This window comes from Hermetia illucens, chromosome 4 (assembly GCF_905115235.1).
Source record: "Hermetia illucens chromosome 4, iHerIll2.2.curated.20191125, whole genome shotgun sequence".
Taxonomy (NCBI): Eukaryota; Metazoa; Arthropoda; class Insecta; order Diptera; family Stratiomyidae; genus Hermetia; species Hermetia illucens.
Genome location: NC_051852.1, coordinates 121,939,527 through 121,966,288, shown reverse-complemented (window position 1 = coordinate 121,966,288; position 26,762 = coordinate 121,939,527). Strand labels below are relative to the sequence as shown.

The window sequence follows — 26,762 nt, the reverse complement described above, 5'->3', positions numbered from 1 at the left end:
CAGCTTGACTCGAAAAGTTTATTTTGGGTTACATAATAATAGAGCTAACAATAGGTCATAAACGACTTGCCGAATTTCAATTTAAGCATCTCTTATACAAACCACTTATGCACATTGAATACCCATAGAGGAGTTCACAGACATCACAAGCGAGACTCATTTTTGTGGATGAATCTCCATATCTTGTCGAAGGGGTCTAATGTATTTTCAGGAAACGATTTTTCAGTCACCTTCTGCGGGCGGAACAATACTAATTTTCTGAACATTGAAAACGTATTCACAGGTAATACATTATCATCGTTACCTCGGCATCTCCGCTAATAAGCACCGGAAAATATATTCAAGTGCATGCAACAAGAAACTTTCAATACGAAACGGAATATCTCCATAATTAAAATGACCGGTGGCTACTGAAGATATTAGGCAAGACCTTGTTTGGCTTAGCTGGCATGAGGTAACCCCATATCAATATATAATATGTATACAATTTCAATACTATCCAGTTTGATATATTTTCAAAAAATGCAGACTCAACTGCATGCAATGTTTCCACTCCATTCGGTTACTATTCGTATTCACAATTTTAGTCTTTGGTCGTTAACAAGTGATAAGCGTACTCACTATTCAGACATCGGTTAAAGTGATGCAAATCATCTTAACGTGCGAAAAAGTCAATAAAGTATCTTTTGGGAGGTATCCAGAATAGCAGCCCCAGATAGTGAAGAAACCCAGCAAAGGTTCGGTGTAACAGTTCTGAATTGTGTTGGAATCTTTCGTCCGAATTGTGTAGTGCAGTAACCCGTTTTCACCTCCTTTCTTCGGTGTCGGTTTTTTTGTCACCGTGAACAAATTGAAATTCGAGAGGTTGTTGCATGATTGCGCCTTCTTTTTGCAATTGATTTATTTTTCAACGATTTTCGCAATGATTCCATCGATTCGAATCAATCCATAATGTACACTTGCTATACGTACTTTTGCACAGTACTTGGCGCGATTTAAGGTAGAAGATGAGGTCAAAGCTCGTTGCTGAGCCCAAGCTACTAAATTTTGGTACTATATAAAGTAACCATATTACGGAATTCCGTTAAAGTTAAGTTAACCGCCAAACCCTCTGTGTAGAAGTAGTGCTGAATGGTTGGATATTAAAGTAAACAAAATGCCGCAGGTGTTTGTTTATAGTGGTTTTAACGTTCTATTCACGTTAACGTTGTGGAGCGTGGTATCGGTACCGGTATTGGGGTCAGTGGAAGTTGTTGCCCAATATCCGAATGACCTTCAAACATTTGATGATGATAACGAGGGTAATAATGAAACGCTAATTATACGTAAAGGCTACGATACTTTGGAGCAAGCCGTTTTCTTCAAGTTTTATAAGTAAGTTCGCGGAAAATTTGCCAGTTGAGTTGTTAATGCGATTTTCATTTTAATTCTGCAAGAAACGGGCAATTAACGTATATAGCCAATGGTATTAACGTGGAGCAATTGGGTGACACTGGTTGCACACCAGATGATCGATTTGCTTTTTTACTACATGGCTGGAGAGAATCGTGTGATGTCGATTGGATGAAGCTGTTAATAGCAAGTAAGTAAAATAACAAATTGGGTTTCGAAGAACTATTGAAGCGGAATATGTGTAATTAGTTGTCCGAAGTACGAAACAATCCATTGCTATAAACAATAATGGAAACCAGTCCATAAAACGAAAGGGTTTCTTGATGAGAAGTTAGAAGTACCTTCATATCCCTCATAAAAATCTACCTTCGCAACATAAGATTCACTAGTTGGCCTTGAATCTATTATATAATATATTGGCTTCAGTTTCTGTTAGTATATCTACCAAAATGTTTGACCAAATTTAGAATTGTGTATCTAATGATTAACAATATCACGCTACTTGCCAACGTAAATATTCTTTTTTGCAATATCTATAAAAAAAAATCTCATTTGTACGCCGACACGGAAGATGGCAAAAGCGAAACTAGCCAATCTTAATAAGTTACATGGGTTTTGTGTTTTCTGGCAACGAAATTAATTATGGTAAATATTTGAGCAATCTTCAGAATGTGTTATTATAGGGTATTTTTGAAAGATGGCTCAAGTGAGAATACTTTCAAAGTATTTCATAAACGTGAGAAGAGTGTTGATTCTGCTATGAAGACAGTCTTTCATCTTTACATGCTAATGTTTCCTATGCATTCGTCCCTCCCCCGTCCTGTAGCATCGTCTCTAGTTGGCGTGATTTTATCACACTTCGAATGGCCTGAGGTATCCTAGCGCTTTTGGGCTTAATTTGATTAATATGTAATGTCTACTATTTTCATGACCTACCGATATTCTCCGTCATTTCGTAACCTGTTCATTACTTTATCTGTCATCACCATCTGGTTGTTCTCATTCTCTTTCTTTTTGCAGCAATATTTTTTTTTAAGATTCTGATTATCTTAAGTGCCTAGGTTCTATATACCGTTTTTTTACGTGCTGTTATTTTTTTTTATGCGTTAACATTATTGTTGTTCTATTGCTACCATTTTGAAACAGCTGGATATACAACTTTGAGCATCGCATTCGAATATTTTTCTGTTGACGAGCAAGAAAAATGACTGACGGCAATCAGTTTCGTTCGGGTATTCTCGGGTAGACTCCCCGATTTAGAAAATGACTATATGTTTTTTTACGTCGAAATAGTAGTTTCACCTGCCAAATTACCATATCCGTTAAAAAACCTTGAAATTTGATAAAAAACTTTACGAAAGTCGATTACGGAGAAGACCGTGCAGCATATCCTCGATGATGGGCAGAGGATAATGGTCCGAGCGTTCAGACGCTTATAGTCGCCAGTGATTCGCCATGTCCCGTCTGGCTTCGCGACTAGATGGAGTGGGCTGGCCCACTGGGTAGATAATGGACGGATGGCTCCCTACTCCTGTAACTCGCGAAATTGCTCCTTGGCGGGGGCTGCTAGCCCTGCGTGATCGCACGAAGATCGGTGGGCCTATTGTGTGTATTACGTGAAATACCGGCAAATCTGAAAGCGCGATGGCAGTGCTGAGCGGGAAGCAAACATCCTTAAACTCTTGGAGTAGAGCCGTGCTCTCCGGAAGGTGTAGCGGTTTTTGTGATGTGGATGCGAGGGGCTTTTAAGTTGTCGAATGTGGCAAGCCCAGTTAGTGGGTCCGAGAGTCTCTTACTTCGGATATCGATTAACAGTCAGCGTTTCGATAGGAAATCTGCGACAATAATTGCTGATCGTCTGCGTCGATAAACTGCCAGGAGTATGGACTTCATCATTATCATCAACGGGGCAACAACCGGTATCTGGTCTAGGCCTGCCTTAATAAGGAACTCCAGACATCTCGGTTTTGCGTCGAGGTCCACCAATTCGATATACCTAAAAGTGGTCTGGCGTCCTGACCTACGCCATCGTTCCATCTCAGGCAGGGTCTGCCTCGTCTTCTTTTTCTACCATAGATATTGCCCTTATGCACTTTCCAGGCTGCATCATCCTCATCCACCGTAACCCGCCCACCGTAACCTATTGGGCCGGATTTAATCCACAACCAGACGGTCATGGTATCGCTCATAGATTTCGTCGTTATGTAAGCTACGGAATCGTCCATCCTCATATAGGGACCCAAAAATTCTTCGGAGGATTTTTCTCTCGAACGCGACCACGAGTTCCCAATTTTTCTTGCTAAAAACCCATGTCTCCCAGGAATACATGAGGACCGGCAAGATCGTTGTCTTGTACAGTAAGAGCTTTGACCCTATGGTGAGACATTTCGAGCGGAAATAGTTTTTGTAAGCTGAAATAGGTCCTGTTGGCAGCCAACAACCGTGTGCGGTTTTCATCGTCGTAGCTGTTATTCGTTGTGATTTTCGATCCTATATAAGAGAAAGTATTAACGGTCTCAAAGTTGTAGGTTCCCATTTTTATTCGTCCCGTTTGACCAGTGCGGTTTGATGTTGTTGCTTGGTTGCTCTTTGGTGCTGACTTTGCCACCATGTATTTTGTCTTACCTTCATTGATGGGAAGCCCAATATCTCGCGCCGCCTGCTTGATCTGGATGAAGGTAGTTTGTACGTCTCTAGTCGTTCTTCCCATGATTCGATATCGTCAGCATAGGCCAGTAGTTGGGTGGACTTTAAGAGGATCGTAGCTCTTGCATTTACCTCATCATGGATCACTTTCTCCAGGGCCAGGTTAAAGAGGACGCATGATAGGGCATCCCCTTGTTGATGTCGAATGGTATTGAGAGTGATTCTGCTGCTTTTATTTGGCCTCGCACATTGGTCAGGGTCAGCATAGTCAGTCTTATCAATTTCGTCGCATGGAGTGAAGCCCCTTTGGTATGGGCCAATGATGTTCTGGGTTTATGGGGCTATCCGGCCTAGCAAGATAGCGGAAAATATCTTATAGATGGTACGAGATACCCCTATAATTGCTGTACTGTGTGATATCTCCTTTTTTATGTATGAGACAGATAATGTCTCTTTGCCAGTCGTCAGGCATTGATTCGCTGTCCCGTACCTTGAGCACAAGTTGATGAACCACTTAGTGTAATTGGACGCCTCCATATTTAACCAATTCGGCTGTAATTCCATCGGCTCCTGGCGAATTATGATAAGCTGATGAATTGCATGGACTGTTTCAGCTATACTTGATGGTGGCAGTATTTGTCCGTCGTCTTCAGTTGGCGGGACCTCCAACTCGCCGATGTTCTGGATGTTCTGTAGTTCATCAAAGTATTCAACCTTGCGCTCCAATATGTCCATTCTGTCGAAAATCAGATTTCCCTCTTTGTCTCGGCAGGATGGACATCGAGGTATGTAAGGCTTCATCCTGCTGACTTGTTGGTAAAACTTCCGCGCCTGGTGCGGTTGCTCCCTGAACTTTTCAAGTTTACAGAACTATTGGTTCTCCCATGCTTCCTTTTTCCGTCTGTGAAGTCGCTTCTCCGCTCGACAGAGTTCGTGATAAGTCTCTGCGCGTGCCCGCGGTCTTTGACAATGCAGCATTACTCGGTATGCGCTCCCCCTCGGACACCACCTTGTCGTGGTGGGGGAGCTTGTAGTAGTTTACTACTACACTAAGGGTGTCCAAAAATATGAATATGGAAACGATGGATATAAACTCTCCAAGTGGTAAGAAGTCACAGACTTCGAATCCACCCGCGACCATGAGCAATCATGTCGCGGCCGAGGCGCGTTCATATTTGCCTATAGAGCAATTTGTAGAAGGCATGCTTTCCGACTCAGTGGAAAGTTTGCATTTAGTGCCTACGGCGAAGTTAGCCGGAAAGGAAGGTACGGAAACTCTCAAATTGGGAGAAACTGGAAATCCGACTACGGCCGGCCCGTCCGCGGTACTACAGGCTGAATCCTGCCTGTCAGAACCTTCTCCGCCATCCTTACTGGGAAGAGCGGAAGAACGGGAAGCTGGTGACGTGGACGCTACTGGTTCAACGCCAGTATGTGGAAATTGATCCAAGCGGTCCGAACACCGTGAACCTGGAAAGGCCCTAAGCCGACGGCAGAAGAGAGCACTGCGAAGGAAGATGAAGCACCTTGGGATGAGGACATGGACGTGGCTGTACCACTAGGTGCGGTAACGCCCAGAGAAATCGGACGCAAGGTAGCGGAATCTCCGGCGGAAGGTGGGGATAAACTGGAAACCCCGGTAAGATCCACACTGGACGCACCAGACTCTTCAGTCAGCGGTAATGCGCGCAAGAAGCGTAAGACCAACACATCTGCTGTGGCCGACGCTTTATTGTGCTCCGCACCAGGGCTTACATCCACGCGTCTCGCGGGGATTAGGACCGGTGTGCCGGGAGGTGATCAAATCAGCGAGAGAGATCTCAATGAAGCTGGTCCCTCCCACAGGAATACGAACACGAAGGCGGGAAGGAAAAGGACGTATGCGCAAGCTGCGGCCTCTGTTCTGACTGCTGCCGTGGGAGTTTCCTCCAAGGATGGCAAAATGTCAGAGGGACAATTTACCATCCTCCAGGAATGCCTGTGGAAGAAAATGATGGGGCCTGGAACGAAGCCACGATTTAACGATCAAGGTTTTCGTGATGGGCTTCTACATTTGGAGTGCGCTGACGAGGCTGCCTTAAAGTGGCTCCAGCAGGTAATCCCAACTTTGAGTTCCGGCGGTCGGCCCAAGTTCACTATTGTGAACACTGAGCTACGCAGGACAGAACATGTCGGATGTTGGCTACCGGGTCCTCGAAGGAAGGCAGAGGACATCATCCGCTTGCTGGGTGAACAGAACCCGGGCATGGACTTTGGGCACTGGAGGGAAAAGTTCATGAATGCCAGGAAGGACCAATCTACAAACGTGGAGGGCTTCAACTTGGTATTCGAACTGGACCAACAGAGTCTGAATGTGCTCAGGGGAAGTCACCATATGGTGCTCCACTTTTTCCTATATAGACTGAAATTCAGTCATATCAGGAAACTGTAGGGCATCATCTCCATTTTGAGAGCGAAGAACAATGATGGTTTTCGACACACAAAACATAGAGCAAATTGCAGCATCTTCGGTGCGCTCTCCCACAATGGAGATGTGCGCGGAGGATAGTGCACACAGGGGCGGAACCCCCGTATGGGGGCTCGCACTGGGGAAGGGACTACAGAGTGAATCCTACCTGCTAGTAACTTCTCCTACACCTTCCAAGGAACAGGCGGAAGGAAGGGAAGCCAGAGACGTGAACGAAACTGACTTGATGCCAGTTCGAGTGATCGAATCTATGCAACCCGGACACCGCAAACCAAGTAAGTTGCTAAGTAGAAAACAGACGAATGCTCTGCGGGATGAGGTGAGATCTTTCGTGGATGAGAATATGGGAATTGCGGTACTCCCAAGTACGGCTTTTCTCAGAGAAATCAATCACGAGGGGATCGAGTCTCTGGCGGTACGGCGTGGGGGAAACCCCGTCATACGCGGACTGCCGCATACGCTTCTAACTGTTTTCCATAAAACAATAGACTAAGTTTATGTCGAAAAGCATAAAGATTGGTCAAATCAACCTGCAGCATGCCAAAGCTCCCTCCTACCTGTTGGCAGCGAGAATGACAAAGCTACAGGATTTCCCCTATATCTTTCTGGTGCAAGAACCGTGGGTTCGATTTAACAGAATCTGTGGTATTGGATCAGTAAAGGGGGCTAGGATCTTCTACGACGAAAGATCCATAAGACCGAGAGCTTGCGTCCTGATGTCAAGACGGTTAGAGCCAACTATGCTGAGACAATATTGTTCCCAGGACTTAGCTACGGTCATCATACAATACCAGATAAATGGCGAGAGGAAAAACATCATAGTTGCCTCCGCTTATTTACCCTATGATTCTTTGTATCCTCCACCGACGCAAGAACTTAGGGATCTGGTGGCGTATGCAGAATCAAGTGGTCTCGAACTCTTAATAGGTTGCGATGCGAATGCTCAACATATTTGTTGGGGCAGTAGCAAATGAAATCCAAGAGGAGAGAAGCTATTTGATTTCATCACTTCAGCTGGTCTTATGACTGCAAACGTAGGGTGCGCCCCTACGTTCGTGGGACCGAGAAGAAGCGAAGTAATTGACCTAACAATCTGTACCCCAAAATTGTTAGAGTTGATTACACATTGGCGAGTGCTAGACGAGGTCTCACTGTCAGATCACCGATATCTAGAATTCAATCTGACTATTGCGGCCGAACAGTCTGCAGTACAAAGACGGAACCCTAGGAAAACGGATTGGGCAAAGTTCAACGAATTTCTTGGCAATAAAGTACAGTTCCCTAGGCGACTAAGGACTCCTTTGCTGCTGGAAGATGAATTGAAAACTCTGAACTACACACTTTTAGAGTGTTATGAAGAGGCTTGTCCTATTTCCCGAGGCCAAAGCGGTAAAACAGTTCCTTGGTGGAACCGAGAACTGCAAAAACTCAGGAAATCAACCAGGCGACTTCTAAATCGTGCTTGCAAAAGTAACAAGAACGAAGACTGGTTAAATTTCAGGAACTCACAACGTTAATATAAGAGGCTCGTGAGGTGCTCCAAACGAGACTCCTTTAGAGCGTACTGTGAGGAACTGGAAGGCGAAAGGGAGACTTCAAGGCTGTGCAGAGTCCTCAAAAGGGATGAGTCGGCCAAGTTGGATTCTCTTAGAAAACCCGACGGTACTTTCACGAACTCCAGACTGGACTCAGTACAGACCCTCCTGGAAGTACACCACCCGGGGGAACGGGTGAGAGAAGTGGTAGGGGGAGGGTTGACGGTTCTTGCAACCCCTTCAACACGCAAGTGTTGCAAGAGGAACTGGAACACTGCGAGTGCGGTTGTTACCCTTGAAAAGGTGAGAGCTGCGATACTGTCCTTTGAACATTTCAAAGCACCTGGCATGGATGGCATCTATCCGGCAATGCTAAAGGAGGGTATGGAGCATTTAGAGCGACCTCTAACAAATATTTTTCGAGGATGTCTTGCTCTGGGCTACGTGCCCTCTTCTTGGCAACAGGTTAAAGTAGTTTTCATACCGAAACCTGGGAAAGATGACTATTCTAATCCAAAGAACTTCAGACAGATCAGCTTGACTTCATTCTTGCTGAAAGGTTTGGAGAGACTGGTCGAGCGTCACATTCGTGGAAAGGCGCTTAGGTCACACCCACTTAGTGAAAACCAACATGCTTACCAACGTGGAAAGTCCTGTGAGTCTGCTCTTCATTCTTTGGTCACAAAGATAGAGGATGCAACTTTGAATGGTGAGTACGCGATGGGGGTGTTCGTGGACATTGAAGGGGCTTTTGACTGTGCGCCTTTTCAAAAACTTTGTGATGCTGCCAGAGCGCATGGTATTGATGATGCTTTAATTAAGTGGATCCATGCTATGCTAACGCAAAGATTGCTGTGCGCTGAGGTAGGGGTCGATCGTTACCTGACTACGGAGGCAACGAAGGGCTGCCCCTAAGGAGGTGTGCTTTCGCCGCTTCTGTGGAGCATGCTGATCGACTCACTTCTATGCGAACTGCAAAATTTGGCAATACACGCTCAAGCTTATGCTGATGACGTGGCTGTACTTGCTGTTGATCGGGATCTTGGAACGGTGTATAGGAATATACAGCGTGCCGTTGATTTGATAGACAGCTGGTGCCTTAGACATGGTTTGTCAGTTAATGCAAATAAAACCACAACGGTTTTATTCACAAAAAGGAGAAAACTGGATGGACTTTGTCTCCCTGAGATGAGGGGTACTGCCCTTCAACTCTCCGAAGAAGTGAAATACCTGGGGGTTACTCTAGATAAAAAACTTCTTTGGAACAAACATATAGAGGTAAAGATGAAACAAGCTCTCACAGCTTATGGGCTGTGCAGACGGACCTTTGCCTCGACATGGGGACTCAGGCCTCATGTGGTAATGTGGATATACGTTGCCATCATTAGGCCGATGTTCGTATATGCATCCGTAGTGTGGTGGGTTAAGGTGAGACAAAAGGGTTTTCACCGTAAACTAGCTGTACTGCAAAGAACTGTTTGTCTGGGTATCACTGGTGCCATGAGCACGACATCCGGCGCAGCTCTGAATGCCCTACTCAATTTGCAGCCCCTGGATATATTTATTCAAAGCACTGCAATGAGAGCAGCTCATAGGCTAATTTGATTAGATCTATGGGAAAACAACGGATGTGGGGGACACAGAGCATTGGAAGAGTTACTGGGAGGACTGAATCCAGTTCTTACAATGCCTTCCGATTCTCGTGTCCCCATACATCTGTTTGGTAGAAGATATGTAGTTACCCTGAAGCGTAGAGAGGACTTGGAAGACCCAGGGCTTTTCCTTTGAGACAATATGCAACGGTTTTTCAAGCCGAAGTTTATGCGATCCTAAGGGTGGCAAACTGGGTGATTGACGAGCGGTTGAAGGGCAGGCGCATCGCAATCTGCAGTGACAGTCAAGCTGCACTGAGGGCATTGAGCAGTCCTTTGATCACCTCGAAAATCGTTCAGGAATGCAGAAACCGTTTGAACTCTATGTCTAGATTCAATACGGTGGAACTACTCTGGGTACCTGGTCACTGTGGCATAGACGGAAATGAAATCTCGGACGCTTTAGCGAAAGAGGGGTCAATCTCCCCTATGCCGGGACCGGAGCCAGCAATTGGGGTATCAGTAGCATTGGCTAAATCGGTTTTCAAAAACTGGGAACAAGTTTCCCATAATGACAGGTGGCAGAGCCTAAATGCTACTCGACACACCAAACTTTTCCTGCCAGAACCCAACATACGTACCGCAAAGTTTATCCTGTCGAAAAGCAGGAGGACTTGCAGGTGTATTGTGAGCATTCTGACAGCCCATAATTCACTAGCTGGGCATATGTTCAGAATAGGAATTACCGAAGATGATACGTGTCCCTCCTGTAATGAGGAAGCGGAATCCACGGAGCATTTCCTATGTGAATGCCCCGCCTATGGACGCATCAGGCATCAGATCTTTGGTGCCGATGTTCTCCAATTACGACGGGTAGCATCACATCCACTAACGGAAATCCTACGATACTTTAACGAATCCGGAATATTCCGTTAGACGGGGAACGCGAGTACAATGGGCCAACACGGCCTGAGTGCTCAGAAGCTGTAGCTTCTCCCCACCATACACACACACACACTCGGTATACGGCATTATTTTGTTCCGTTGCTAGCTTACATTCATCTTCAAATCAGCCGTTCCAAATTTTTTTTGCGGCGGGGGCCAAGTATGTTTGTGGCTGTATTTATGATAACGTTCTTCAAGTGATTGTGAAGATCATTTGTTGATGCTTCATCTCGAGGAACTCTGTTGACTGCGGTTATTGGGGCATCCATTTCTCTCTTACAGGTGTTGCGGAGGGCTGTGTTGTGGATGGCTTCAGTGTCAGCTCTCACCTGATTATCAGAAGGGAATCTGGGTGGTGTCGTAATTCGAGCTCGGAGCACCATGCCAACGAGATAGTGATCCGAACCTATATTGGCCCCCTATATGTTCTCACATTCCTCAAGGCTGAGAGGTGGCGGCCTTCAATCAGCACGTGGTCAATTTGGTTGCAAGTGGGCCCGTCTGGAGAGGCCCAAGTATGTTTGTGAACCTCTTTCCAACAACCATTTGTGTGACACTGCTAATTGAATAATCCGCAGTCCGTTATCATTTGTATTTTGATGTAAGCTATGGGAGCCAACGTATCGACTGAATACGGGCTCCGTCCCTACTTGACTGTTAAAATCCCCAAGTATCATCTTGATATCATATCTGGGACAAGCTTCGAGGGTTCGTTCTACTGCATCGAAGAAGGTATCCTCCTTTGTAGGGGCGTGAACGTTAATGAGGCTTATATTTCCAAATTGGCCTCGCAAGCGCAGAGTGCATAGCCCTTTGCTTATGTTTTCAAGCCGATAACAGCAGGTTTCAATTTTTGGCTGACTAAGAAACCTACTCCGAGCACATGGTTTACTGGATGGCCACTACAATATATCGTGTAGTGACTCTTCTCCAAGAAACCGGTCCCTGTTCAACGCAACTCCTCTAATGCTGTTACATCAGCCCTATATTGGGACAGGGTATTTGCTGCTCAGCAGTTTCATCTCTGTACAGGAAGCGCATGTTCCATGAGAAAATGCGCAAATCGTTATTCCTTTTTCGTTGTCGGGTTTGTCGTTGTATTATCCGTCCAGTGCGAGGCTCCTGTTGTGGCTTCGTAACAATTTGTTTTCCGTTTGGGGTTGTCAGCCCTACTCAACCCCCAAATTGGAGGACCAGTTGGTACATTTTGTCCCGTTTTTAGGCGCGGGAGACTCGCCTTCATCCCTCTCCGTCTGCAGCTTATCGTTAAGAAAGAGCTCCTAGCGGTCACCACGTCGAGGTGGAGATATGGTTTGGTAGTAGAGCTGTTGGTGTTGGTTCAGCAGGTGTTTTCCAGGTTGTATGTTCCCTCGTGGGTACCAATCCACGTTTCGCCCTGGGACCTATACTACCCTTTCCACCTCAGGACCGTGAATTTTCCGTAATTAACCGCACCATTTTTATATGTGCTTTGAAAGCAAAGGCAACCTTTGTCAACTTTGTAATGTTGTACCGTGACTATAGTTCGATTATAAAATTTCTTTAAAGTTTGAACAATTATCTCTGCGGAGTGATAGTGACCTTTGTAATTGAGAAAATGTCTAACATATCTATCTGTGTTGGCACCAATCATATTCTCAGTAGAAACGATGAAGATCTCATCCCCAAGGCAAGAAGTAGTCGAATAATAGACTTGCCAAATTTTTTTGGATCATGTAACATCAAGCGACGTTTAGTAGCCTCTAAATAGTGAGAGCTGGTCATGCGATTTACTATGAAGTCTACTCTCAAGGGCAAACTTGGAGGATTCACGTAGGAAAGGTGTTGGGTTTCGACAACGACACCTTGTCGGACTACCAACTTAACACCTTAACCATCATCATTCTCATTGCCTCTTCAGAAAGCTCTGAAAACTCTCTCTTAATTACCATCAGGGTGCTATTTATCGCCGATGAAAAAGCGATTAGGAGATCGTCTGGTACTCGATTTGCGGCTGAATCTGCTTTTAGCAGACATCCTTTGATAACCTAAAGCTTGCTAGAGGAGCAGATGGAAAACTGTCTGAATAGACTTACCAAGGAGCAATGGGCTTTGTGTGGCCTGAGTACTTGGAACTAGGATTTAGGTGAACCTGCAAATCTAACTATGATGTTTTAATCTTTTTAAATATATTATATATAACCATCCACCTTGTAGGGTAGAGTTTCCTCTCCTTTGCTTTAGTAGTACGAGCTTATCATTTCTTGCAGTCTGATTAAGGCTCGTCTCGTAAGTGATTTCCTCCGAGGAGATATTGGATTTACGGGCTTTTGCGGCTATATGCTGGAAGGCGTTGCCATCCGAACATCTGAGGGGTCTCTTTCCCGACGTTTATGTGAAACCTCCTCATTTAATTTCTTGAAAATTTTTAAATTTCTTCCTTTCCATCGAAACGAAGGGACGGGAGAGATGACGCTTTGATGGTATATGGGGCAGTTGGCTTATGCTGTGTCTAATCGAGGAAAACTGGATTAACACGTTTCCCGTCGAAAGTTGCAAAGTTACAGTTTTACAAATAAGTGATTTATAATAGCATATAGATATATACCACTGGTCCATAATTTAACTCTTCCAAATTTAAAACTCATGACCCATACAAACATCATTACAGTTGGCCATCACTCCAACATCTTCTATTCTTCAAATACTCAATACGCAATTTCTAAAAAACCATCGTGTCTTCGCAACGCCGAGAATCAGATATTATCAAATTTACATATGTAAATGGAAAGTTTCTAAGGAAAGAATCATAAATAACTATCGTCAGGTAATCGACCCATAAGTGCATGTGTAGGAGGCTTAAGAAAATTCTCTCACATTGGGGCTGATTTGATTGACTTTCAAGTGAGACACTTTTCTGAAAATGGTTAGGCCAAATTGCGTGATTGAATGACAATAACCTTTTTTCTCAATGTCACTTATACCACCTGAAATATTTAGAAAAAGTTGTCCTATTTGTAGCTAGAATAATTTTCGGTTATAATATCTTATTTTGGGATACTCGTTTAATAAAAAGCCAGAACATTCACCTCAAATGGGTTAATAAAATGAAAATTAGCGAAGTGGATTGAAGAGTAATTTTTTATCGACAACAAAAATGGATATTTATTGATATACCTTTAATTGGAGTACCATTTGGAGAAACGAGTTTTATATAACTTTCACATACATAAGTTCATAGGTTGTGTCTGGGAGTCTTCGTTGGAATTCAGCATCCATACAGATACGTGTTTAGTAAAAATTCCTTCATTTTTAAGATTTGACTCTCAAAATGCAAATTTACTAGCACAAAGTTTATGTATGTACATATTATTGCTGGAATAACCTGTTTTGTCTTACACTAAGTTTTCGGTTCATAATGTCATATTTTAAATCTATTGAAGCAGATAGTCTATAAGAGGATTTGAGAATTGACCCCTTGATAATGTTTCAAAAGTCGTATATATGGCCGGAGGAAACCCCGTTGGGAAAGAGCAGTAAAAACTGAAACATGAAGACACATTTAAAATTTACAGGTCGAAGAAATCATAAAAACATAGTTAGAATTGCTCATTCCTTCAGGATCGTTTCAAAGATACCCGGAATGCATATCTTTTCCATTTCTAGCAAGGAATCTGAATAATTTGCTTGTTGCGGCTTTGCGGCACAAACTTGAATCTGATACTAACTTAGTGCTAACACTTTTCGTTAACGCGATGTCTTCATATTCCGTTCAGAAGATACTAATCTAAACGGAATAAAGAAAAGTTCTCTTTCTTCTACCGATCAAATTTTGTTGTCCCGAGAATTTGATCGGTAAAAAATAAGCTTGGTAAAAATCTTAGAACAGCACAACTGCTTCAGCCCGAAGCCCCTATGGGGATTCCGATTTGAAATGAGCGCCTTTTCAATTCTCACACCCTTTTATCTTCAGACCTTCTATCACAGAACCACCATTTAGGCATTGCTTCTTTGAGGCTCTAGAATATATCATCAGCAATCTACTACTTGAACCCAGGCCTTACCATTTAATTTTCCCCCCGTTGGCAGTGATGCGATTGTATTTTGCGCAAACCAATTAGTTGGTCGTTCTTCAAAATTGCCATAAAATATAGCTGATTTTGGGATGTGTTTCTCATTCTTGCCATGATCTGATTCAGGATAAAAACGCTGAGCTTATCCAAGACGAAGTCATTTTAGCATGAGTTAGCGTGCAGGGTTGGTGGAAAGAGGAAATGAGGAACGTCGTAGCCCCAGACACTCAGATCTAATATATTGACAATATTGTATTACCCTAAAAACGTCCATTCAGGTGAATTCCAATTGACGGCGGTCGTAAATTGTCACGAATTAGATGGTGCTTCCTAAGGGTAGGGAGTGTGCAAATCCTTCATTGAAGAAGACGTCGCCAGAGGGCTGTTTAAAGATGCAGATATTAGAGCCCACAACACTTAATTATCTTCAGGTATTTGAGGAGCTGTATCTCGTCGAAAATTCTACTAGCTTTTGTATGTCCTCCTTCTTGAGGAACAATTAAAATAACCGTCTACCTGCCTTGGGTTTTTGCCAAATATTTTTGCCTGACAGCAAGAGTTCAAATTTCCCCATTCAGCTGCGTGAATCCAGCTTTATCTTTCACAGCGGAGTTAACATTGACTTGCCACTTAAACCGATTCTGATACTTCTATTGTAGAACCAGACTCCTACCGAGCCAATCTACCAGCCTCTTCATTTTTGCCTATGTTCGAGTGCCTTGGCTCCTACAGTCCCGGAAAAAAACGTGCTCAGAATTTTCAAAGATGTTTTTCGTTCAAGAATATATTTTTAATCTTTAATCTTTATATTTATTTATTATTATTTTGTAGCATATTTTCATCACTCATTTAAACTATGAATTTGTTACCAAAAACTTGAATAACAAGTCGGGAAACCGGAAGCTAGACGCTTCAGGTATGAAAGGTTTTGTGTATTTCTTTTATGAGAAATTTGAGTGTGCATTTGTCCCATTAGTATGTAACACGTAATATATGCATATATTATTTGAAAATATCCACTTTCAAGTGGTATTGACATTCAAAGTCTTGAATTTGCACAGAAGCGACGGTTTTGACCTATTATAACTTTGTTAGTAATAGTGCGATTTTCACCAAATTAGGTAGGATCATGCTCTATACTGTAACCAATATTGCTGCACAATTTCGTGATTCTAGGATGAATTTAAGGGGGTTTTGCAGCCAATTACTAAAAATGATAATAATGTACTATTATTAGCTTTATTTCAACAAATATCGGTATGTAGGTTATTTCGGAGCCTAAACACCATATAGTGACGGCCTCTTGATTTTTTTCAGATTTTCCGGTTAGGTAGTTTCATGATAATGATCGGTTAAACCTTCCTAGCAAATGTCAAACCTAAGACCGGCTTCGGAAAGTACTTTTCATTTGATACCACGTGACTATATATGGTGAAAAAAAATGTACACCCTCCTTTTGCATATATGGAGACCTCCTCTTAAATTTAATGATGTGTAATTCACTGTATGCGTGAGCGTTCTCACCTTTCCACCAAATTTGGTGTCAATCGCTATAATCGTCTCCGAGAAAAATGCGTGTGACGGACAGATAGGCAGAAACCCGATTTTAATAGGGTCACATATCATTTCGTAGTAATAACTGCACGACAGCGATGGAGCATCAAGTCAACAAGCCAAAAAATCAGGTCCTTTGGACGTCTCACGCACTCTTACTCATTGGGGTCTCCGTTTTTTGTGAAATAAGGTTCCCTGACCTTTTTGTCAATGATTTCTCACAGATGTTCGGTCAGATTCAAGTGAGGGGTTTGTGTAGGCCTTGGAAGGTCGTTTATTCCTATGATTTTCCTCCAGGAAACTTTTCGGAATTCGAGTTGAAAGTTTCGGATTATTGATGTGTATAGAAATCCAATCGTTACCCAATTTGTCGCGAGAATAAGATAACATAGATTCCGATAATAAATCGCAGTATTTGGCTGCAATCACTAAAACCACAACCTTAGACATTGGGCAAAATATGTCATGAGAAAAGCAAGAAAATACCATCATAGGTCCATGTTTAACCGCGGCCAGTTGGTGTTTGACGTCTTAACGTTTTCCAGAAGGTGGTCGAACATGACAAATCCTTTCTTTTGAAAAGAGGATAAATTTTGATTAGTCGAATCATAAGATACGTCGGTCCAGCCTTTGACACTCCATTCAGCGTTCTCTTTCGCGAATGATTATTATGTATAACAATTTTCCCCAATGTTGATGGCTTTCAAGTTGGTCGGGTAGGGGGAAATCGATTTCGCATGCCTAGACATATAACAACATAATGTAACATAAATAAGACATTAAAAAAACACAAATTTCGTTGTCCACCGCAAAATATACCTGTTGTGACTCCCAACTTCCACGAGTGGCCGGCCTAATCTGCGACATGAGGACGCCATTTTAAACAAATATTTTCACACAATAAGGACAAGCAGACGGTCCTGCGCCTCACTTGATTTCCATATGTTAGCTACCCTTCTTTCTGCCAACGGGGTTCGTGTTACGGAATCGGAAAATGCTGAATTCCTTAGCAACTATTCTCTGACTAGGATTTTTTTACATCACTTTAACTATAAAGGGCTTCAACTTCTCGGACAAGTGTTTTCTAAAAACAGAATAATTCAACAATCAACTAAGAAAATTACTTTTTTTACTCCAATAAATCAACCATAAATTGGGAAAATTACTTTGAGCACGTTTTTCCCGCCCAAAAAAAATTAAGAAAAGGGAAATGCTGAAAGTGGTTGTTTTATGACATCTTTTTTCAAAAATTAAAATTACCCATCTTATTCTATATCAAAAATGCTAAATGCTATATAATAAGCATAGTCGCACAACTGTCTCAAGCAGTTCGATTTGCTCCTGCGAATTGTCTCTTTCGCTCTGGACAAAGCTACCTTGCCCGGAAATATGCGGGTCGCAAAGTTGCGATTTCGCAACTACACCAGTACTGGGAAAAAGCCGCCCGGGCATAATATCATTGCATGTTTCCGTCGCTCATCGGGTGATCTGAGTGGACTACCATGGGATATGTTGGAATTTGTTGCCCCCAGAAACCCTCGCCTTTATTTTCCATGCAGATTGTCTGGTGGCCACTGTGAGTAATAATTCTCACTAACTTGCCAAACAACTATGTGGGCTTAAGCGCCGCTTACGTATGTTAGGTTCGACTTGTGCTGAGAGTTCCCCTGTATTCCAGGCACCTGCTGCTGCCTGAAATCTACCGATGGGCCACACATTCTCCCTTTCCATATTGAAAATTTGAGTCCTTGTTCCTCTGCTCCGCATCTCCTGCATTTCTTCAACATGTCTTTCGAACTGGTTCATGCTTTTGCGATGTAATCAAAACCACCTACTCACTAAGCTGACACATATTGCGGCCTATTCCTATTCTCCCTGCTATCAATAGTTTGAGTGCTGCCTTGACAGGCAAGCTGATGATGGTTGTTTTGTGATTCCCCTGAAGCTTTCCTTAGCGTTTTCCCCGCTACTTGTTGTCCGTCGTGATGATTTCATCTTTACTTTTTCAGACTATAATGATCTCCGGCCAGCTAGTCCTCATTTCGGTTTCCTATCCTAAGGTCTCTCCAATTTGATTCAACAATTTGTCAGCGATTACACTTCTAAATTTCTTGAGCTCCAACATAAGGTCTCCTTTCCGAAATGCGGCTAACAGTATCCCATCTCCTGAGAGTATCTGGGTATAGCCTTCACCACTTTTGAAGATGATAATAACCTACGGTCTCATCTTCCTTCGACTATTCCTTTCTCGAATAATTTGTAAATTTCCACATCGTTGGCTGTTTTGTCATCAGCAACTTACTATTTGAGCAAAAGTTCTACCATCGGCCTGGTAATAGATCGACCACATTATGATGAACAATTAACAACGAAAACAAGCGAGCTCTACTCAGTAAGTCCAAAAATTTCGAAGAGTATTGTGTACGATTTAGGGTGAAACTGTTAAACTTTTATGATAATGATGACTTTTCTATGATAAGCCGTTTCACCTTCGCAACTTCTGAATATGCTTGATATCCAATTCGACATGATACTGACATTTTGTTTGTGTAGAACAGTAATTTGCCGCGAAAGGGGCAATTTTGACGTATTGCAACTTTGTTAATAGTAGTAGGATTTCCACCAAACTTTCTAGTATGATGCTTCCTATTAAAGTCCATCTTACAGTAATTTTGCGGATCTAGGATAAACTTAAGGGGAGTAGGCAGTAAATTTTCATATCTTATTATTTACTCTATCTTAACGGCGAGTATTTTGAGGCCTTGATACCATGCGCGCGGGCCACCACGATTTTTGGTCAGATTTTTAGGTTAGATGGTTTCTGAGAACGCATCTTTGAAATAATTGACGTCTTTCGGGGCCCCGTAGTCTTCCCTTTCATTTGATTCCCCACGTGACTATGTTCGGGGAAAAAAAATTGTCCACCCCCCTTTTGCCTGTATGGGGACCCCCCTTAAACTCAATATAGAACAAAGTTACTCCCTGCATATAAGGGGATTCACAGTTCCCACCTATTCACCAATTGGAGTAACCGTTTCTGAGGGAAAGTTGTGACAGATAAACAGACGGGCGGACAGACAGACAGACAGTAAACCGATTTGAGTACGGTTTTGCTTTCAACAAAACCTGAATCAATTCCTCACTGTTGTATAAAATAAAAAATTAGTTAAGTATACATACATACAAAACACATCGCTAGTTAATTTAAAAGTATTTTAACAACATTTCAGAGTTAACAGCACATCGTGGAGGATGCATTGTTTGTATAGATTATGGAGCACTAGCACAAGAAGCATATGTACGCTTACTTAGAAAATTCGGTCCTTTAACAGATATTATGACAAACAAGCTGAAGTATATGTATCTTCAAGGACTAAATCCTGACAAAACATTCATGTTTGGATTCAGTTTTGGCGGTCAGCTTTCTACTGCAATTGGGAATACTTTTGGGCCAAATCAAATAAAAGAAATTGATAGTAAGTTCACTACAAGAAATTGTGATATTTTATTAACAATAAAATCACAGACCATACTTTTTCACTTTAGCTTGTGATATGGCCGGTCCAGGATTTGATTTCAGAGTGGCCAGTCTTGATCATAAGGATGCTGCCCAAAATGTTCAATGTATTCACACATCTCGTGATAAAGGAACTAAAAACTACGACTGTCATCAAGACTGGCGGATGGGAAATTGTGGGGCGTCACAAGATGCAGCTGATAGACCCCCAATGGGATCTCATGGATTATGCCCTTATTTTTATATAAGCGCATTTGACCATCCATTCTTTGCTGTGAATCAGCCGAGAAGATGTTCATCTTCCAGACCAGCTTCATTTTGGCCAGAAGATTTTAAAATGGGATACTTAGAAACACGGAAGCCGTAAGTTGATTTATTTAAGCAGAAAATAATTTCATTTTAACCCTAGCTAAGCTACGAAATTGCATTATTTAATAGATATCTTTTATCAAGAAAAATAAACCGACATGAAATTTATAAGGTTGAATGGATGAAGTATTTGGTGTTTTGGTTTCAAAACATTTGGGTTCAATACACTTACAATTCCACTATCAACGCCAAATTTCTGAATGTTAGAGCCGTGGTGCATTTACGACTAGCATATGTAGTCAGCATTTCTTGTTCTAATTTCTATAAAGAAGGAGAAAATGACCCAAGACGTTCAAAATTACTACACAGAAACCAGTCCTCTGCCATTATCCTAAGTGAGACTATAACAAGCTGAACGATTCTGTCTTCATAGTTACACAATCAAACAACTTTAGATTCTGCAACAATTGAGCATACATTTTGTCTTCTAGTACATGTGGGGAAGTATACGACGTACGCATAATTGAATTTAGCAATGATTCAGAAGGTAATATAACAAGACCTAGTAACTTATTTTCCTCCAAATAACAATAACTGGGTAACCACACCAGCCAGCCCTAGGTAGAAAAAGCACCTCTCCATCATTTGGAAGCTAAGCAAGCCAGCATTACATGCGGATACAGACTGCTCTTCCAAACAGAAGGAAAATCGTTTGCTGTCAATGTGGTAGAGCCACAGGCCTTGACGTAATTTCTGCGAAACTTTCCATACAACTCCTGCAAATTCTGCTGAGCTGTTAGTTTCACTCATTCGTAAATGCTGGCAATCTTTCCTAGCCGAGTGGAAGAAGGGGATTATCGTTGAGATTCCAAAGAAGGGTGATAACTGAAAGTATATTTGCATGCTTTCTTCAACAGCAGAGTGTTGTGACTTAAATAGTTTGTCGATGGTCAGACGACCATCCTAAGCGGCCAAAGACGACGAAGAGGAGGAAGCTATCCATAAACCTTAAAAAAATGATGGCGAAATCGACTGTGAAGGTCCGCCCGCAAATATTGAAACTCCATCGAAGCCCTCCGTCGATACGTGTTTGCACGCCTCGGGAATGTGGGTGCGGATCCTTCGATCCATCACGTGTCATTGCTCAAAATTCACGTGACCTTTCCGGTGCGTGGGTCCGCACTGGATTCGGTAAAATAAAGAAAATGTACACAAACGCGGGGACTCGCGTGAACCAATCGAAATAAACAACACGCAAGCTAAACAACAACCAAATCTGCCTTCGCTGCTTTATTCAAAATTTGTGCAGCTACATATATAGTAGTAGATAGAAAGTGACCGCCATTCTTATATGGATTCTCCAAGTGTGAATCAACTTATATTTCCATCGTATCATCAGGTTATTCCGACCTGAGGCAATAACTATTGAAAAGTTTGGACAACGTACTTGCCAAGTCTCCATGGATACATTGGCAAGAATCTCGAAATGACAGTGGAAAAGTCACACGTTGAGAAAGAGTTAAAACTCTATTATGGATTATACTATGCACTGAAACCGATTATACCATGCACTACGACCGAGAGTGGAGAGAGTGCAAGCTTCTCGGAAAGCCATGAGGGGGGACCTAAGCACGTTGCCAGGAACCGGCAGTATTAACGCGTTAGCATGATTGTCTAGCTATGTTCAACGTAAGGGCTTATGGTAACCATATAACTTTATTTGAACACCCTAATGGGGATAATTTGAGGCGTTATGTTTTTTGTGAAGTTTATTTTTGGCAGGTTCCTTTTTGAAAATGAGTTGTGCAATTTTTAACTTCAATATCTTCATAGGTGAACTGTTGTATAGTTGCTACTTAACAAAATTAATTAAGTCCCAATTTATTTTCAGGATGGTTTCAGGAGAATTATTCGCTATTACAAGCAATACATATCCATTTAATGTATTAGATAAGGATATCAATCTGGATGATATTTCACCTGGACCGCAATTCATTCACCAAAGAGGCCCTAGATTGAGGCCGGTAGCAAATATTATAAAAAGAGCGAGACGTCTTCTACGTCAACGGAAAAATGTTTAAGGTAAGAAAATAAAACAAAAAAAACTTTGATACAATAAAATTATCTCATCTTTTTGTAATATATCAAATACATACGTATAGAGTGGTGTATTTTACGAGATTTATTGTGTAATTCGAAGCAAAACAATCAACCATTTGTAATGCAGGACTCTTTGCACTGCATGTGACTAGTGCAACCGTATGATCGACTTAAGATCCCTTCTAGTGTTGAAAATATATTGTTTTGTTTGGTTTTTCCTTTTGATTTTGCAGTGGTCAATAGAACCTTTAATCGCTTCCGTTTATCGATCCGCTTCCACGATGCCGCCATCAGTCAGACCTTATGGCCGACCACTTGCGTAGCACCCAACAAAAGAGCATTTTATATGACGGCCCAAGGTTCATCAATACTCAGTGTACCTGCCGTCCGATCAGCAAGATAGTTCTCCCACTTTGAAAGGACTACTAATGTTGAACTTGGGGGTCGTAGCCAATCCTAAGCGAAGTTGCGGACGAAACACGTAAGCGAAAGTAAGCGTCCATCAGAAGGCGATCCCTTTCGAGGCCGATATCAGCGCCTCTCTTATTACCCGCATCCAAAAAACAACTCCCAAATCTACTGCTGATCAGAAAGTGATTGATTGCTCGTATTGTCTCGATCAGTTGAAACCTAACTGACCTCACGGCAAGCTCTGTGCTCCCACCATTATCTCACCCATAGAATGTAGAGTTGTGATTCTCTTTAATCTGGAGCGAAGTATTGCAGTCAGATTCCTGAATCTTTGAATCTATGAATCTTTTCCCAATAGAATTTAATCATCCAGTCTTAACAAAAATGGACAACCGCACGGCCATGGTAATATAGATTTAGTTGTGAATTTGTCCAATCGCATATTACATCGTCATTGATCCTTAAACGCGATTTCCCAAATGTTGCCTTTTTTAAGGTTTAGTTTTCAACAAAACCTTAATAAAATCGCTTCATTATCTGTCTTTCCATCTGTCACAGGCACTTTTTTCAGAACTGGTTAAACCTATTGACACGAAATTCGGTAGAAATGTTGGAGCTTTAAACGTCCACGTATACAGTGTATCCCAGTCCCATATACCTTCTTTTACCGAATATGGTCATGTAGGGTATCAAATGGAAGGTCTCGATTAGTACTTATGGAAGTAAATGTTGATATTTGTTGCAAAGGTGAGAAGTATAGGGGCTTGGTCCATATATATGGCATCTGGGCCCCGAAATAACCTCCGTTACGATATCTGCTAAAATGAAGCTAAGATGGGAGGCTGCCTTAGGAGGTCTCAAAGGGGGTTTTCCTCGATTTTTTTTAAAGGGATAAAATGAATTGACCTCTGCAAAATTTTCTGTGTGCTTTAACATTAAAAAAAAAATTATTTTCTATAAAAATAAAAAGTTCGTTTGCATACATCTGCTCTAATCTGCACGCAGTACAATCTACCTTGCTGGACAATGAGTTCCATATGTTTCCTCTTTCTGTTTGTTGCGCGTCCATCTAATCAGCAAACATTTTACATAGCTAACCAATTTTCCGATCCAAAAATTATATGGTGTTCAAAATTGCTGAATATCCTTCATTGAACAGTCCTGCACTCATATAACCGGCGATTTTAATTATTTTCTACCTAAATGCAGATGTTTTGGAGTTATGTGACATCCTGTCGAGCTAAACAACTCATTTGAATTTTGCGTGCGCAACAAGGTGCTTAGGTAGTTCATCATTAGAGAGGTTTATATATATTGGAGGGATATGTTTCACAGCTTCTTCATAATATAGATTTTACTATGAAGCGCCATACTGGAAAGTTTAGTGAAAATCTTACTATTATTGATAAAGTTATAGTAGTGTCTTGCGCGTCATGTTACTACTTCCTAAAAGATGAAATGTCAGCATCGCATCGAATTAAATGTCGGTTATATTCAACGTATATACACTACGAGCTATGTAGAAATGGAACCACCGTATGCCCAAATATGCTTACAATAAAGATCAACAGAACCTTAAATGCCTGAACCGCCGAGCTTCCGGTTTCCGACTTGATTTATTTGAGACACCAAACGTGATCAAAATCTGGCCACAAAGTTGGCACGAGGCCTGTCTTGGTTTTGATATTTGTTGGAAAGGCAGGGATTGCCTGAAATGGGATTCTGAAAAAAAATAATGAAACTACCTCTATACGGCGTCCAGGCCTCCAGCACTCTCCATATCGATATCTATTCAAATTAGGTTAATAGTAGTATATTACTATGTTTTTGGGAAATTGACTAGAAACCCCCTTGAGTTTATCCTAGAGTTACAAAAATGTAGTTATATAGATTACAGTATGAAGTAGACTATAGTATAATAATATAGATTATAGTATGAGGCGTGAGGAAACTTTACTTGAACAGATATCGGAATGGGACATACTTTGTAGTCTAGATTTCGTATAGATATGCCGTTGTGATTTTTTTCAAATTTAGCGATTTGATAGGTTCTGAAAACAAAACCTGTTTCACTTTTTGGAGCCTACATTTTGAGCACTCACTCCCCTATGCTTCATCCAATATCAAAAATAGGGCCAGTTTCACTGCACAAATTAAGTCCTTTCATTTGATACCCCACATGACTATATTTAAAGAAAAAGAAACTTACACCCCCCTTTCACACTTAATCCCAACCCGACATTGAATCGATTTGAATAAGGTTAAAAAGCGGTGATAAATGACCAAAATTGCAGTTGCGAATGCTGATTGCTGATTGCTGACGATTAACGAAGTAACTCAAAAATAGGCAATCACTTGGCCGAATTGCTTCTGTTTCGTACATTTGAAAAATGAAATTTTTTTAGACTAACTTTTAAATATTATAAAAACTAAGGGTTAGTTATTTTTAACTTTAAATTTCCTATTATATTTTTAGACTTTTAACAAACAAAAATATTTCTACATTTTCTTATAACAATTTTGTAAATTTTTGTATCAAATTAGGCCACATATACATAGGTTTAAACGCACATACGAAAACCTGTTAAAATAAAGATCTTAATTTATTCAGATAACTCCAGATATTTGGTTTGATATAGATTTTGCTAAGGTTTGGAGAAAACTAAGATCTGTTTGGTTCTAATTTTCAGTCTCAGTCGCGTTAAAGTATTCAGATTCGGATTGCACGCTGGCAACTGCAATATTGATATTTTGTTCTCTTTACCACAAAATTGGTGCCTTTGAAACGTTCACTTGCTAAATAAACGTAGTCCACTTTATTGTACACAACGGAATTAACCATTGACGGAACAAAGCAATGTATCACTTTTTCAGATGCTGAAAATTCTCAAATTCCCCCCACACCATAACACTCCCCCCTCCAAAAATTAATTTTCGACACCCGAACATCTTCTTCCCTTATAGTTAAGACTTGGCTTTTCTATGCGCTGGTAATATTTATCAAGCTTGCAAATACCGGGTTGCAGTCAATTTCTAAAAATTATAGTAATATACTATTAGTAACTTTATTTAAATAGATATCGGTATGGACGGTATTTCTGAGCCTAGGCACCATATGATGGCATCCTTTCGGTTTTTTTTCAGACTTTTCGGTTGGTTAGTTTCTGAGAATGAGTCCGCGGAAGAAATTATCACTTTCGATCCGACCTTTCCCACTCTCAACCTTTCCAACAAAAGTCAAGACCAGCTTCGGAAAGTACTTACCGATACATTTCATTTGATACCCCACATGTCTATTCCGGTTTATATGCATATATGTCGGTGTACTACTTTTTGAAAATAGGCTTCTCAATGCAGTGGACAACAAGTGAATCAACACCAGAAATCATTAAGTAAGTAGTGTTTTAGTGTCTGCAGATCCAATGCTGACTACGCCAAAAATTGTTCGTAATTTTTGCCATCAATTAAACTAAACGAACATTTATGATAACCATTAACAATCGGACATTCAGATATAAAAAAAGAAACCAATCAAATATTACATAAGTGTGAAATACTCTCACGATAGGTAGCAAGATTATAAACAAATTTCTTCGAATAATTTGAACAAGTTTTTGCTAATTGAAGCATTTATCTTATATTTTAAGGACGAAGTTCACCCTCATCAAAACGGAAAACAGTTTTTTCCCAAATAGCTGATACCTAGAAAATAGTTCAACATGTTTATATATGTATAAACACTATTGTTTTATCTGTTTAATTTTTTATATGCTCTAGTACTTTTATAAGATAAATAATAGAAAGCCTAGAACGAAATTTTCTTAAAGTTGGCAAATAGTTCAAATAGCAATTCAATCATTGACATCCTTTTGAAAATAGTCATTAAATTTTATATCTAATTCTTTACCATTTTTCGCATTATTGTTATTAATTGTATATCATATAGAAGCCATGCTTCTGATTAAGACTTAGTATCCATGTTGAATTGAATAAAAAAATGTTTATGTTGTTGGTGTTGTATCTTTTCCTTAGAAATTTCGATATTGCAGATATGGTAAGATAATTTGCAGATTCGCTTGACTACTGAATCGTTTCAAACTTTGCAAGCGTGAAATTTTATTGAGATTGAATCATTTTCGGATGGTAACGAGAAGTTTTCCAAAAGTTTCCTAAATGGCGGTTACATAAGGCAAGTTCAAGAACATTGAATTGTCGATTACAAATGACTGTCTCGAAAAGTTG

General features: G+C 41.2%; 1 protein-coding gene across 1 annotated transcript; it reads left to right on the top strand.

Moving 5' to 3' along the window:
- Positions 1 to 576: 576 nt before the first annotated feature.
- On the top strand, positions 577 to 26,533 carry LOC119655994. Its single transcript, XM_038062232.1, has 6 exons — positions 577 to 1,374; positions 1,437 to 1,582; positions 19,414 to 19,659; positions 19,730 to 20,063; positions 21,901 to 22,091; positions 26,168 to 26,533. Exons 1-5 carry the CDS (start codon positions 1,157 to 1,159, stop codon positions 22,088 to 22,090), a joined length of 1,134 nt encoding a protein of 377 aa, XP_037918160.1. The 5' UTR covers positions 577 to 1,156; the 3' UTR covers position 22,091; positions 26,168 to 26,533.
- The last annotated feature ends 229 nt before the right edge of the window (positions 26,534 to 26,762 follow it).